At 63.5% G+C, this 15,178-nt stretch overlaps 2 protein-coding genes across 2 annotated transcripts; both read left to right on the top strand.

Moving 5' to 3' along the window:
• Positions 1-194: 194 nt before the first annotated feature.
• Positions 195-3,913, top strand: SF3B4 (splicing factor 3b subunit 4). The gene is given in 8 exon segments (XM_079329635.1): positions 195-294; positions 710-838; positions 1,054-1,596; positions 1,685-1,879; positions 2,952-3,070; positions 3,073-3,124; positions 3,433-3,515; positions 3,517-3,913. Coding segments are annotated over 8 exon segments (1,257 nt in total). The 5' UTR covers positions 195-260; the 3' UTR covers positions 3,619-3,913.
• Positions 3,914-5,870: 1,957 nt separating this feature from the next.
• On the top strand, positions 5,871-15,101 carry SV2A (synaptic vesicle glycoprotein 2A). Its single transcript, XM_079329592.1, has 13 exons — positions 5,871-6,259; positions 8,292-9,014; positions 9,830-10,010; positions 10,110-10,261; positions 10,338-10,471; positions 10,854-10,943; positions 11,141-11,251; positions 11,322-11,410; positions 11,688-11,852; positions 11,948-12,081; positions 12,291-12,494; positions 12,827-12,986; positions 13,483-15,101. Exons 2-13 carry the CDS (start codon positions 8,438-8,440, stop codon positions 13,664-13,666), a joined length of 2,181 nt encoding a protein of 726 aa, XP_079185718.1. The 5' UTR covers positions 5,871-6,259; positions 8,292-8,437; the 3' UTR covers positions 13,667-15,101.
• Positions 15,102-15,178: the final 77 nt, after the last annotated feature.

The raw sequence follows: 15,178 nt of genomic DNA, 5'->3' as shown, positions 1-15,178 counted from the left end.
GGGGCACCGGGGGCACTCGGGTCGCGAGGGCCATGTCGCGACAAAAGCATGGGCCATGTCGCGACAGAGCGGCAGCGCCCCCCCGCCGCCCACACCCAAGATGGCCGCGGCCCCTCCCGCCCACACCCAAGATGGCGCCGGCGCATACCCCGAAACGTCACTTCCGTCCCGTCCCACGGACGCTCCGATGCGCGTTGACGTCACGCGCGTCGTGCGTGCCAGCGTGCGTCCCCGCGCGCGCGGAGCGGGAGCGGGATAAGATGGCGGCGGGGCCGATTTCGGAGAGGAACCAGGGTGGGAGCGGCGGGGGAGTCCGGGGGGTGTCCGGGGGCATTGAGGGGGTGTCCGGGGGCACGGGGAGGGGTGTCCGGGGGCACCGGGGGGTGTCCGGGGGCACCGGGGGGTGTTTGGGGGCATTGAGGGGGTGTCCGCGGGCACCGGGGAAATGGGGTAACACTGAGAGGGATACCGCGGGGGTCCTGTGGAGACCTGGCGCCGTTGCGGGGTGCTGGGGGGATTTTGGGGGGAATGCGGAGTCGCTGGTGTGTCCCGGTGGCACCAGAAGGCGGCGGAGGGGATTTTGAGCTCGCTGGGGGCACGGGCAGGGCGGGGGCGCCGGCGGAGCTCTGGCGTCCCGAAGGGAAAAAGGGGCTGGGGAGCTTCGGGTGCGGGGGGCTTTGACTCGATTCATGGCCCCGGTTCCTCGCAGATGCCACGGTGTACGTGGGGGGGCTGGACGAGAAGGTCAGCGAGCCGCTGCTCTGGGAGCTCTTCCTGCAGGCCGGGCCCGTGGTCAACACGCACATGCCCAAGGACCGGGTCACGGGCCAGCACCAGGGTGAGGGACCCCAAATCCACCGAGGGCAGAGCTGGGGGTGCCAGCGGGGTGTGGAATCGGGGATCGTCCTCTGCCCCTCAGCAGGCGTTGGGGGCCAGATTTTGAATTAAGTGGGGACCGAATCAAGCTTTCAGTCAATAATTCAGTGGGGTTTTGCAATGACCCGGAGTTTCATAAAAAGGGGGTGGGTGGTCTCTTTGTGCGGGGGTCCCCAGGGTACGGCTTCGTGGAGTTCCTGAGCGAGGAGGACGCTGACTACGCCATCAAGATCATGAACATGATCAAGCTCTACGGGAAGCCCATCCGAGTGAACAAGGCCTCGGCCCACAACAAGAACCTGGACGTGGGCGCCAACATCTTCATCGGCAACCTGGACCCCGAGATCGACGAGAAGCTGCTCTACGACACTTTCAGCGCCTTCGGGGTCATCCTGCAGACCCCCAAGATCATGCGGGACCCCGACACGGGCAACTCCAAGGGCTACGCCTTCATCAACTTCGCCAGCTTCGACGCCTCGGACGCGGCCATCGAGGCCATGAACGGGCAGTACCTGTGCAACCGCCCCATCACCGTGTCCTACGCCTTCAAGAAGGACTCCAAGGGCGAGCGGCACGGCTCGGCGGCCGAGCGGCTGCTGGCGGCGCAGAACCCGCTCTCGCAGGCCGACCGCCCCCACCAGCTCTTCGCCGACGCGCCCCCGCCCCCGTCCGTGCCCGCGCCCGTGGTCACGGCGCTGGGGCCGGGGGTCACGCCTCCAGGTGGGTGACGGCGCTGCCTCCCGCCGCTCCGCCCCGCTCCCGCGTTAATCCCGATTCCCACCGCCTTTCCTCTCCCGCCGTTCTCCAGGCCTGCCTCCCCCGGGCTCCTTCCCGCCGCCGGTGCCGCCGCCCGGAGCGCTGCCCCCCGGGATGCCCCCGGCCATGCCGCCCCCGCCCATGCCCCCGGGAGCCGGAGCCCCCGGGCCCCCCTCGGGAGCCGCCCCGGCCGGGGGACACCCCCCGCACCCGCACCCCTTCCCTCCGGGGGGGATGCACCACCCAGGTACGGGGCTGGAAACGGGAACGGGGCCGGGAACAGGGTGGGAACGGGAGCGGGGCTGGGAACGGGGCGGGAACAGGAGCGGGGTGGGATCGGGAGTGGCAATGGGAACGGGGATGGGAGTTGGGTGGGAACGGGATCGGGGTGGGATCGGGAACGGGGCTGGGAGCGGGGCCGGGAGTGGGGTGCAGCTGTTGCTGCTGGGGATCATCCTCTCGTTTCTCCTCACAGAGTGGGGGTTGCGACTCGCTGGAGGGTTTGGGGAATTTAGGAAGTCTCTGCTGTCTGGGAGACACCTGAGCAGGGAGAGGTGTTGGTTGCCTTGAGTTGGGGAGGTGTGAGATGTAGGGAGGCAGGAACACGGGAAGGCAGGAAGACACATGGGAAGGTGGTGATGCACAGAAGGAAGGCAGGAGCTAATTTTGGCATTTATAATTTAATGAAACCGGTTTTTTCCCTGATTCCCTGCATTTTGGCCCTGTGGTCCTGGGAAGGAGCTGTGTCTGTATCTCAGCTCCGGGTTCAAATGCACAAATTCTTGTGAAATGTGCAATTTAATGATTCTCTGGGATTTGTTTGATCCCACGGCTCCAAAGCCACCCTAATTAGGGAGCTTTGTGTGATCCTCCTCTGGCCATGCCAGGAACAGATGCTGCAGGGCCTGAGCAGAGCCAATTACACCTGGCCAGGGAAAATCAGGCTCGAGGGGAAAGAATCATTTGTTTTGTTTTTTTTAATGAGATAATTGGGAAGAAGGAAGTTTAGAGGGACGCTGGCTGCTCCAGTCAGAGCAGGGCAGCTCCCTCTTTGAATTGCCCTGGGAGTTTGTCCAGTCTTCGGGGATGGGGTTCCTCAGTGTCCCAGGGCTGCACACGCTGCTGTCCCGTCCCTTTTCCCACACACTTGCATCCATGCCCTTTCCTCTTGCCCAGAAGCTCTGTGCTCCCTCCTCTTTAAGCCCCTTTTTGGCAGCAGTAGCCCCTCTGCAGCCATGCTTTCCAGACCGAGCTGGAGTTTGTGTGGCTGGGAGTGCCTGGAGCTGCTTCCCGGCCCCCCTGACTCCCCATCTCCGCAGGGATGCCGCCGATGCAGGTGCACCACGGGCCCCCCGGGATGGGGCAGCACCACCCGGGCCCGCCCGGCTCCGGGGGGCAGCCGCCCCCCCGGCCCCCCCCGGGAATGCCCCACCCCGGGCCCCCCCCCCCATGGGGCTGCCCCCCCGGGGGCCACACTTCGGATCCCCGATGGGTGAGTGGGCTCTGCTCTGCTCTGCTCTGGGGGCGGAAGGAGGGGGATGCACGGCTGGGCCTGAAGCAAGACCAGGGCACCTGGCAGCCCCCCACCCTGGGGTCTTTGCAGGGTTTCCTCATTGTGACATGGGACCCTTCGGGATTCCCACAGCACTGGGGGGTTCTAGAGGCCGTTGTGCCCACGGGGGTCTCGGTGGAAATTCCTGTTTCTGGGACTGGCTGGCCAGGCTGGCTGTGGCACCCCTGGGTGTGGGGGCGCGGGGGGGCTCTCTCCTGTCCCCCAGCACTGACCCCTGTCCCCCACAGGTCACCCGGGGCCGCTGCCGCACCATGGGCTGCGTGGGCCCCCCCCGCTGATGCCGCCCCACGGCTACAACGGGCCCCCCCGCCCCCCCCCCCTACGGCTACCAGAGGGTCCCGCTGCCCCCTCGGCCGGCGCAGAGACCCCCTGGCGTGCCCCCCCGCGGGCCCCTGCGGGGACCCCTGCCCTGAGGGGCGGGGGGCTCCCTGCTGCCCGTCCTCAGCCTTTCAGCACCTCTCACATGAACATTCCTACTCCTGCAGAGGGCTGGGGGCCATCCCCTCCTCCTCCCTTCCCTCCCCATTTCTTCCCCCTATTTCTTTTTATAGTATTGATTTCCCTTGCTCTCCCCACCTCCTCCAGTTTATCTTCCCCTGGAAGCTTTTCCACGTTCCTTTTTACTGGATTTGTTGGTTTTGTATGGAAAGCAGTTTACACCCAATTGGAAATAAAAGATTTGGGAACCACAAGGGTTCCTGGACTGGGGATGAGGCTCTGCCTGTTTGTCACCAGCTGAGATCTCTTCCCTGCCTGGGCTGTTGGAAATAACCAGGCTGGAGGGGTTTGGGGCCTGACGAGTGGCAGAGCTGATCCATGGCCTGATCACTGGCAAGCCTGGAAGAGCTGTGTGCTCTCTTCAGCTGATCCCGAGGAATGTCTGGATTCTTGAGCCATCGCTGCCCAAATCCAGGGAGCTGAGGTTTGACTGTGCAATATTTTGGTGCCAAGGTTTAGCCAAAGTCAGACATTGCCCTGGGAAATCTTCAAAGGGTTTGGGGTCCACAAACACCTTCTGCCCCTGGGCAGTTGCAGAGGCTCCAAGAGCTGGGAGTTTGTGGAGGGACATGGAAGTGGGAATGTGCTGCTTCCTTCCTTCCTCATCCCAGCATTGTCTTCTGTGCTGAGGTTGTGCTTTTCCTTACATCCAGGTGGGAAGTCCTAGGGTCTGGATGGGCTGGGAAGGGAGGGACAAGGTTGGAACTCCCTCCTGGATCCTTCTCATCCAGAAATGGGGGGAGAATCCCACGTGCACTGGTGGAGTGAGTGGATTTAGGTGTAAGGGTTGGGATGTGAGGTGTGGGAATGGGGATTCCCTGTGGTGCTGAGAGCCAAGGGGATGGAGATCTCCAGTATTCAAAGAATCCGGTGATTCCTGTCTGGATCAAGGGAGTCCCAGGGGACCATTTCTCTGCTCCTCAGCCATGGAAGCCACCAGGATCCACCCCGGGCAGCCAATCTCTCTGCACAGACACACTCATCATTCCTTCCTCCTCTGGAGTCACCCACTGTCATCCCCAGTTTATCCCATCATCCCTGGTGTTGTCCTGTCACTCCCAGTTACATCCTACCTTCCCCCTGATTGCAGTCCATTGCCAGCCCTGACATTGTCCCTTTTCCTCCCATTTTATCCCATTCCCCCCCACTTTATCCCACCATCCCCCTGTTTTTATCCCACTCCTCTCAGCCCTGTCCCATTCCCCATTGGGGCCCTGGGGCCAGGAGTTGCCGTCCTCTGTGCTGCTGCCAGTTCCCTCTGCTGATCCTCAGAAAGAGCCCGGGGCCAAGCGGCCCCAGCCGAGCAGGGGATATGGGCTCGGCGCTGACAGTGGCGCTGACAGTGGCACATGAGTCACCCAGTGCCTGAGGATGTGGCACTCGCCCTCCTCGCCCCCACTGGGGCTGGGGCTCACCGTGGTTTCCCGTTTCTCAGGGATGCTCCTCGACTGCCAGCCTGTCCTGCACCTCCATCCCCCTTTGAGGTTTCTCCCCAACAGTAAATGTCACATTTGCTTCTCAGCTCCTGGGTTTCTAAATCCTTCCCTGTGCTGGCCCCACCAGTGCAGGCTGGTCCCCATGCCTGTTTTCCATCTGAGGGGTGAAGTGCTGATCTTGGTGGATCCTGACAGATTGTAGGCGTTGGGGTTAACCCCTGGAAGCTGGGACTGGGTCAGCTCATGGTGGGGGATGCAGGAGGAGGGGATTGAGGGAAGGCTGGGGCTCTGGGAATGTTGGGATGCAGGATGGAGGGGCTCTGGGAACACTGGAATGCCAGTGAAGGGGGCTCAGGGAGGATCTTGCTTCTGGGAGCACCCCCAGCCCTGCTCACCCTGCGGGCCCCCACTCTGAACTCAGCCCAGCACCTCACATCCCTGGGGAATACGGGGCTGAAGAACTGCAGCTCCCAGTTTCTCACCCTCGGGAAGTCATCCACGGGAAATGGGGGTCGGTTTGGGCATCCTATTCTGCAATGTGCATCTCCAGCCCTAACGCCCCCCCGCCCCCTAAAACATTAATCGGGGGCTTTTGTGTCGTGTTGTAGCCTAGGGGCCGAGTCTGGCCAGCCAAGGCGGGGACGATTTGACCCCAAAAAAATCCCAATCCAGCCCCGCGGAGGCCGTGACTCAGCCGTGACGGGGGCGGGGGGCGGGCTGAGCTCCGCCGAAGGATCGGGGGGGGCTCGGGCTGGTGCCCCCATCCCACGGCCGCTCCCCGCCAGCCGCAGTCTCGGACTCCGTCCCGGCAGTTCCATCCCGGGCACCGCGATCCCGCCGAGCTCCGCATCCCCAGGGCTCGGCTCCGCCGCCCCCTCCCCGCTCCGTGCCCCCCCGGTTCCCGGTGCCCGGCTGGTCCCTCCCTTGCCGGGCTGCGCCGATGGGCTCTGCCCGCGCTCCGTGTGCGCGCCGGAGGCTGCGGCGCTAGCGCTGCTCCCCGCAGCTGCTGCCGCTGCCGGAGCACCCCCTTTCCGCTCCCAGCCCCTTCCCCAGCATCCTCCCTCTCCGCAGCATCCCCCTCGCCGGCGCCGCAGCTCGAGTGGGGCGAAGGCTGAGCCAGGTAAGGGGGAACAAAACGGGTTTATACCGCGCATCCCCCCTCCCCGCGGCATTAATCGGCATCCCCGGAGCCGCTGATGGATTCGGGGTTCGGCTTCCCCTACCCACTTGCTGTGGCCATTTTGTCCTGGAAATCCTTCTCTGCAGCCCGGCTCTGCCTTTGGATGTGCGTTTTTGGGGGCTCCTGTCATCTCCCGCGCCGTCCTGTGACCGCAGAGCGGCCGGAGGGGATCGGGAATTCGCCGCAGGGATGGGAGAGGGAACCGGAGCGTTTTGGGGAAGGGGTGGCACCGGGGGTGTTGTGGGGTGACCTTGGACACCAGCGATTTCCAACTCTTCCCCCTTGTCGCCATGTTCCTGGCGTTCCGCAGGGAGGCTGGGGGCTGCGGGGGGGCAATGCAGACCCCCAGCGTGGGAATCCCGGGGGTTTTGGGATGCGTGGTTGCATCAATCCTTGGCTCCGCGTGGCTGCGCGGCAGGAGGAGACGGATCCTGGTCCGATAACCTTGTCCAGAGCTGCCCAACACCACGACGGGGCTGCAGGGCCAGCGGCGTGTTCAGCCCCCAGAGGGGCATTTTCGGGAACCTCCCTGCCTCCTGCATTTCAGGGACTGTGGTCTGTGGGATTTCTGTCTCTCTGGCGGGCTCAGACCCCTGATCCCATCCAGCTCTGGCTCCTGCCATCGGCTCGGCTGCTCGAGGCTCCCTGTCACGGAGCCAGCAGTGACCTTGCTCCCCAGCCCATCCTCTTCCTCACCGTGCACCCAGCCTCTCCTGCTCCCCCGTTCCTTCTCCCAGCCCCCAACACCTCCCGGCCTGTGGGATGCTGGCCCCACATTGGGAGGCTCCAAAGGGAACCACAAGCCTGGTGGGAGCAAAATGACCTTGGTGATGGATGGGGCCCTGCCAGGAGCCTCACAGGCCCTGGGACCGCCAGGGAGGGGACTGGGGTCTCCCTCCAGCCAGAGGGGAGGTCATGGGGGAAATCTGCCATTTTATCCTGTAAAACCACCTGCCTGGCTCTGCTCAGGAGTGGGGGCTGCTGTGCCGCAGCCCCCCTCCCTCCAGGGTTTCCTGAGGGCTAAATTTAGCATCCCTGCGTGCCCTGTCCCCTCGCTTGGGCAGGGGGGACACATCACTGGCTGCATCCCTCTGCCTGCAGCTCCTTCCCGACTCAGCAGCGATAAAAATAACACTGGGGGGTCACGACGGCTGCGGGTGGAGCAGCAGCATCGGGCTGGGGGCTGGGGGGCTGGGGGTCTGTCCCCGTCACGAGCCCAGCTGGGCTCTGTGCAGTGGGTGTGGGGATGCTGGGCTGGGGAAGAGGGAGTGGGATGTTGGGATGTGAGGGGACAAGGAGATGCCACCCCCGGGTATGTGGATGCCCCTCTCCTCCCCGAGGGCTGGACCCCAGGGCACTCAGGGTACCCCCAGCCCACACTGGCATCTCCTGCAGTAAATCCTGCCTGCAGCTTCTGCAGCCAGCCTGGCCTGGCACACGGGGGTCACTGTCACTCCAGGGACCCCTCTGAGGGATCCTCTGTGCCAGCCTCGAGCCACCCACCCGGGGGATGGCAGTGCTGGGAGGGTCTGGGGACCTCCATGCCCTCGGGGCTGATCCCCTCTTCCTCCCCGTGGTGCCCAAGGAAATGGGGGGCTTCAGTCCAGATCTGCTAATGGCCATGATTTTGGGGTGACTCTCAGTCCTGGGGGGATAGACTGGGGATGCTCAGGGTAGCCGTGGCCCTGATGTCCCCCCAGCTCAGCCTGTGCTTTGGGATGAATGCAGAAGGGATGGATCCAGGCGGACTGGGGGGTCCCGGTGAGCTGTGGGAGCTGGAGCCCCCCGAGTGAGGGGAAGGGGGCTGGCATGGAGCCAGTGTCCCCACTCCAGCACCCACTGTGCCCCGTGCCACTTCACTGGGGGGGTCCCCAAATCCTCCTCTTTCCATCTGAGATGGAGAAAAAGTGCAAAGTGGAGTGCATGGCCACTGCCACCCCACCTGAGCCCTGGTTGTGTCTGGGCTCCCCAGGTCGAGGCCGGCACCAGGGTCCCCTCGCAGCCCGTTCCACGGATGGGTAGCGCCGCCTCCCCTGTCCCCGCAGCCCGGGCCTGAGACATCCCCGCGCCCCCCGCGCCCCCCGCAGCCCCCGCAGCCCCGCCCGAGCCCCCGGCACCATGGACGAGTCGTTCCGGGACCGCACCGCGTTCATCCGCGGCGCCAAGGACATCGCCAAGGAGGTGAAGAAGCAGGCGGCCAAGAAGGTGAGCCGGGGCATGGACCGAGTGCAGGACGAGTACACCCGGCGCTCCTACTCGCGCTTCGAGGAGGAGGAGGACGACGAAGACTACGCGCCCCAGGACGGCTACTACCGGGGGGGCGAGGGGGCCAATGAAGAGGAGGGGGTATCCAGCGACGCCACCGAGGGCCACGACGAGGAGGATGAGATCTACGAGGGCGAATACCAGGGGATCCCCCGGCAGGAGTCGCTGAAGGGGGGCGAGCGCCTGGGGGCGGCGGCCGCGGCCACGTTCGACGACAGCGAGGGGCAGCGCAGGAAGGAGCGCGAGGAGCTGGCGCAGCAGTACGAGCTCATCCTGCAGGAGTGCGGCCACGGCCGCTTCCAGTGGACCCTCTACTTTGTCCTGGGCCTGGCCCTCATGGCCGACGGCGTCGAGGTCTTTGTGGTGGGCTTCGTCCTGCCCAGCGCCGAGAAGGACATGTGCCTCTCCGACTCCAACAAGGGCATGCTAGGTGAGGACAGGGGCAGGGGCATGGGGGAGTCCGGGGTAGGGGACAGCCACGGGACAGGGGGGACAGGAGGCTCAGAGCCACGTGGAGGGGCACTGGGAGATGTGGGGAGTCCCATGATATCTAGATATCTAGAATGTAGGGGGACACAAGGAAATGTTGGGGGAGCAGAGAGGCACAGGAGGGTGGAGACACAGGGAGTTGGGGATGGAGAAGGCGTGGGGGGCTCAGGGAGTTGTAGGGAGGTCATAGGGACTATGAGACAACACAGGAGGAATTGGGAGGCCATGAGGCCGTGGGGTATGGGGTCCAGGAAGGCATGTGGGGACAGGGGGTCCCGGGCATAGGGCTCCCACCATCCTCCTCCCAGTCCCACACTGGTCCCCACGTGAACAATGGTGAGGGGCAGTGAGCTCAGGAACTTGGGCTGATTAGCGGATCCTGAGATTGGGTTTGGGGGGCCATGAGGGTCTTTGTTCGATTGCTTCCCCCTTCTCTGTGATGCCTGCCAGAGCCTGACAGCCCCCCAAATCCCTGGGGGTACCTGTGCCCCCCATCCCTGAGATCGGACAATCTTGGGACAGGGGCAGGGGCTGGGTGTGGGGGTCCTGGGGGCGCATCTTCCCCCTATTTCCTACAGTCCCTGAGCAGAGCAGGGGGACAGCCCTGACCACCTCTTTGCATGGGATTCTGTCCCCTCCCTTCAAAGGCACCCAGCACCCTCAGGACGCTGCCCCCGGTGCCCAGGGTGCTCTCCCTCCTCCAGGGTGCGGGTCCTCGTGCCCCCGGCTCTGACTGGCTGTGTGTCCCCTCCCCAGGTCTCATCGTGTACCTGGGCATGATGGTGGGCGCGTTCGTGTGGGGCGGGCTGGCCGACCGGCTGGGCCGAAGGCAGTGCCTGCTCATCTCTCTCTCCGTCAACAGCGTCTTTGCCTTCTTCTCCTCCTTCGTCCAGGGCTACGGCACCTTCCTCTTCTGCCGCCTGCTCTCAGGCGTGGGGTAAGGGGGCCCAGCTGTGGAGGGACCCCCGGAGCAGGGGCCGCTCTCCCCTGGGCCGTGGGGCGGGGGGTGATGCCATTCCCTCCCCTCCATCCCCAGTATCGGTGGCTCCATCCCCATCGTCTTCTCCTACTTCTCGGAGTTCCTGGCGCAGGAGAAGCGCGGGGAGCACCTGAGCTGGCTCTGCATGTTCTGGATGATCGGGGGCATCTACGCTTCCGCCATGGCCTGGGCCATCATCCCCCACTACGGTAGGAGTCCCGGGCCAGCGGGGCGCAGGGGGTGCGCCGGGGCTCGGCCCCACCGCCCTGTCCTGTCCCTGTCCAGGCTGGAGCTTCCAGATGGGCTCCGCGTACCAGTTCCACAGCTGGAGGGTCTTTGTCCTGGTCTGCGCCTTCCCCTCCGTCTTTGCCATCGGGGCGCTCACCACGATGCCCGAGAGCCCACGCTTCTACCTTGAGGTGGGGTCCAGGGGGCATGGCTCTGTCCTGGGGGGGAACTGAGCTGAATCAGGGCCCTGGAGCGGGGGTGGTGAGAGACCCCCAGGGAGAGACCCCCAGGTGGGGCGGAGATGGGGCAACCCAGCCCCGGACACCCAGGGGGTGGTGAGACCTGGACAGAAAGCCACAGATGGGTTTTGGGGAGGTGTGGAACTGGGCAGGAACCCCCAAGCGGATGATGGGACCTAGCCAGAGACCCCAGAGGGGTCGGGGGACCCCAAGGAAGTGATGAAGATCGTGGAGGGGTGAAGGTGGGTGGCAGGACGCAGGTGGGTGGTGGAAGCCAGGCACTGTCAGGGTCTGGGTCTGGGGTCCCCAGGGTGATCTGTCCCTGCCCTCGCAGAATGGGAAGCACGACGAGGCCTGGATGGTGCTGAAGCAGGTCCATGACACGAACATGAGGGCCAAGGGCCACCCTGAGAGGGTCTTCTCGGTAAGGATCCCCCAGGGCTGAGCCCTGGGGTCCTCAGCATCCCAAGCCAGGGTGGGGGTTCCTGCAGGAGCAGGGGTGCAATTCCCACCTCTGGGAAAACACCAACTGGGGGATGAAATTCTGGAACAGGCGGGGAAACTGAGGCACGAGGTGGGGCCCTGGTGCCTCGCAGTGTCCCCAGACTGTCCCCCCCACAGGTCACCCACATCAAGACCATCAAGCGGGAGGACGAGCTCATCGAGATCCAGTCGGACACCGGGACGTGGTACCGACGCTGGCTGGTCCGATGCCTCAACCTGTCCCAGCAGGTGAGGCCGGAGCCCCCCGGGGGTCCCTGTGCCCCGTGTGCCCCCTGTCACCTCCCGTGTCCCTCTGCAGGTCTGGAGCAACTTCCAGCAGTGCTTCGTGCCTGAGTACCGGCGGGTGACGCTGATGATGATGGCGGTGTGGTTCACCATGTCCTTCAGGTGCTGAGGGGTGGGACTGGGCTGGGATGGATGGGATGGGATGGGATGGGATGGGATGGGATGGGATGGGATGGGATGGGATGGGATGGGATGGGTGGGATGAGATGGACAGCACTGGATGGGTGGGATGGAATCGGGCAGCACTCCCACAATGAGTGGGATGGGATAGAACAAGTGTCACTGCAATAGCACAGGCTGGCCCTGGGAGCTCAGGGCTGGCCCCGGGAGCCCTGGGCCAGCACTGGGAGCCCCAGCCTGCTCACCCCTGTCTCCGCAGCTACTATGGGCTCACCGTGTGGTTCCCGGACATGATCAAGCACCTGCAGAGCATCGAGTACGCATCGCGCACGAAGCTCTTCACCCGCGAGAAGGTTCGGCACTTCACCTTCAACTTCACCCTGGAGAACCAAGTGCACCGTGCTGGGGAGTATTACAATGACAAGTGAGTGAGGGGGGCTGAGCCTGGGGGGGCTGAGCCTGGGGCTGCTCAGCACAGGGGTGGGGGCACCTGGGGCCTCCCTGCTGCCCTCCCTGCAGGTTCATCGGGCTGAAGATGAAGTCGGTGACGTTCGAGGACTCGCTCTTTGAGGACTGTTACTTCGAGGACATCACTTCTAGCAACACCTTCTTCAAGAACTGCACCTTCATCTCCACCGTCTTCTACAACACAGGTGGGGGAATGGGATCCCCAGGTGCAGGGAGGGGGGACCCACCAGAGTGACCCCAGGGTTTTGATGGAGGTGGGGGCGAGCCACCAGGTTGGAGGAGAATCAAGAGAGTCCCCGGTGGCTTGATGGAGTTGGGGTGGTAGAGATGATGTGACTCCCCAGGGAGGGGCTGTGAGGACATGGGGTGACCCCCTTGCCCACTGTCCCCCCAGATCTCTTCGAGTACAAGTTCATCAACAGCCGGGTGCTGAACAGCACGTTCCTGCACAACAAGGAGGGCTGCCAGCTGGACTTCAGCGACGACAACAACGCCTACATGATCTACTTTGTCAGCTTCCTGGGCACCCTGGCTGTGCTCCCTGGGAACATCGTCTCGGCCCTGCTCATGGACAAGATCGGCCGCCTGCGCATGCTGGGTGGGCACTTGGGCAGGGTGGGGCTGGGGGATCCTCCAGCCCAAACCAGGCTCTCCACCTTCCTCACCCACCTCCCACCCGCTGGGTCACTTCATCACCATCACCTTTCGGGGACTGCCCCCGTGGGTGACCCCACATCCATCACCCCTTTGGGACCTTCCTGATCGTCCTCCCAGCAGCTGTCACCTCCATCTCTGTTCATCTCTTGGGGACCTCCCTGTCCCTGCTGGTGGGTCGCCCCCATCTCCCTCTCCCTTTTGGTACCCTCAGCCCCCCAGTCCCACCTCCTGTCTCAGTCTGCCTGTGCTCTAAAATGTCCACGTGTCCCTCAGCCGGCTCCAGTGTCATGTCCTGCATCAGCTGCTTCTTCCTGTCCTTTGGGAACAGCGAGTCTGCCATGATAGCTCTGCTCTGCCTCTTTGGGGGGGTCAGCATTGCCTCTTGGAACGCACTTGACGTGCTCACCGTGGAGCTGTACCCCTCCGACAAGAGGTGAGGCCTGGAATGGAAGTTTTGGGTGCCAGCAGTGAGGCTTTGGATGCTGGGTGGGAGGTTTCAGTTGCTGGGGGGATGTTCTGGATGCAGGGTGGGAGGATTTAGGGGCTGGGTACCAGGTGTGGAGGTTTTTGGGTGTCAAATGGGAGGCACGGGGTGCTGAAGGCAATATTTTGGATGCCAGGTGGGAGAGTTTGGATTTTGGGTGATGCATGTGAAGTGCTGGTCAGGAAGCTTTGAATGCTGAGGTACCAACAGCTGGATACAGGTGTTGGGGTGCTGGGTGCCAGGTGTGGGTTACCAGCTGCTCAGTACCTGCTTCTGGGTGCTGCCTGCCAGCCCTTGGCTGCCAGCACTCACGCTGGGGTGCTGGATGCACATTTTCGGGTTCCGAGTTCCCATTTTGGAGCGCCAGGCGCCTGTTTCAGGCGGGTGCCCGAGGGTGGGTGCCCCGGCAGTGCCCCCACCCATGCAGCCCTCCCCTGCTCCCCAGGACGACGGCGTTTGGCTTCCTGAACGCGCTGTGCAAGCTGGCGGCCGTGCTGGGCATCAGCATCTTCACCTCCTTCGTGGGCATCACCAAGGCCGTGCCCATCCTCTTCGCCTCAGCTGCGCTGGCCCTCGGCAGCTCCCTGGCCCTCAAACTGCCCGAGACGCGGGGGCAGGTCCTGCAGTGATGGGAGGCTGGGGGAGAGGGACCCCCGTCCCCGGGGCACCCCCCGAGTCCAGCGTTCCCCCTCGTGCCCCTGGGATTAGTCGCGTTAGACACTGTGAAACGTCTTCTTGGAGCATTTGGGATTTTTTCATTTGCACTTGGACCACCCACCCCCCCCCAGATCCCCTTGTACCTCCAAAACCTCCTTGGCACCTCAGACTCCCTGGCCCCCAAAACTCCCCCAGTTCCCTGTTCCCCCCCAACCCCCATTACTCCTCTCATGCCCCCAGTTTCTTTTCTTGGTGTCACCCCCTGTGTGAGTTGCTGCTCATTCCTGGGGGGCTGTGGGATTTAGGGGGTCCCTGGCATCGAGGGGGGATGACACAGGCCCTCTGAACCCCCATATCTCTGTGCATCCCCCCAAATTCCTGCTGAGCCAGGTAGGAGGAGGAGGATAAAGTCTCTGGTGTGGGGGGAGGGTCCCCTTGTGCCTCAATTTCCCTGTCCCTGTGGGAAAGGAGGGTCCCCCAAACCCCCACGAATTTGGCGGGGGGGGGGTATCTGGGGGTGGTCCTTTGGGGAGCAAGAACCCTTGGGGTGCCTCAGCAATGTCTCCAGGCGGGACACAGGATATTGGGGTGCAGCAGTTGGGGGTGCAGGATCTCCTCGGGACTCCCTGACAATTTTAGGGTGTCCCCTGTTAAAGCACATGCCCTCCTTCCCCCAGGATGCCCCCACTTTTGGGTGCCCAACTTTCAGGGTGCAAAGCACAGCTCCCCCCCAGGCACAGCCCCAGCCCTTGGTCTCATTCGGGGTGCAGCAGTGGGGGACCCCCAAAACTGCCAGTTAGTGATTTTTAACTGATTTTTAAAGGACTTTCCCAGTTAGAGGGAACACTGGTGTGGGTGAGCAGGGGTGTGGGGGGCTCCCTGCACCCTCTTTTCCTCCTCCCAGCCCCTTTCCCTCCCTGCATCCCCATGTGCCCCCCACATCCCCTTTAACCCCTCCACTACAATATTCCCCTGCACCCCCTTTTACTTCCCCCCAGCCCAAAACCACCAGCGGTTTGTAAAGCACAAACAGCCCCTACCCCCCAGAAAAACTGGGGTACAAGGGGTCCCCAGTTGTGTGCCCTCCTCAAAAGAAATCGGGGTTCAGGGGGTCCCAGTGGTGTGCCCCCTCCAAACCTGGGGTTTGGGGGTGTCCCCCATGCTCTGCCCCCCATGTCCAATCAGTCCAGGGCAAGGTCGGACAGAGCCCCCTGGGACCCCCCCCATCCCCAGGGCAGCCCCCTCCCATTTCAAGCAGCCCCCATGTGCTTTGTCCCCCCCTTGGTGTAGCTGGTCCTTGGGGCCCCCCCGGCCCCCCTGTAGCTCTGTCGTGCCGTGCTGTAGTTTCAGGTGTTTGTAAATTAATTAAAATGGAAAAAACATCCCAAAAAAAGCACAAAATTACCCCCCCGAAACAAAGGGTCCTCCAGACTCAGCTGCCCCCAGAACACGTTTATTTAAATGGATTCAGACATTAAATGGGA

Source organism: Erithacus rubecula (genome assembly GCF_903797595.1).
Source record: "Erithacus rubecula genome assembly, contig: SUPER_33_unloc_1, whole genome shotgun sequence".
Taxonomy (NCBI): domain Eukaryota; kingdom Metazoa; phylum Chordata; class Aves; order Passeriformes; family Muscicapidae; genus Erithacus; species Erithacus rubecula.
Note: the sequence above shows the minus strand (reverse complement) of the source record. Positions and strands in the feature narration are given on the sequence as shown.

Coding starts and splice junctions, on each gene's coding strand:
- SV2A (XM_079329592.1), top strand. CDS start 8,438: ATGGACGAGTCGTTCCGGGACCGCACCGCGTTCATCCGCGGCGCCAAG. Junction 9,015..9,829: donor CTCCAACAAGGGCATGCTAG/GTGAGGACAGGG, acceptor TCCCCTCCCCAG/GTCTCATCGTGTACCTGGGC. Junction 10,944..11,140: donor ACCCTGAGAGGGTCTTCTCG/GTAAGGATCCCC, acceptor TCCCCCCCACAG/GTCACCCACATCAAGACCAT.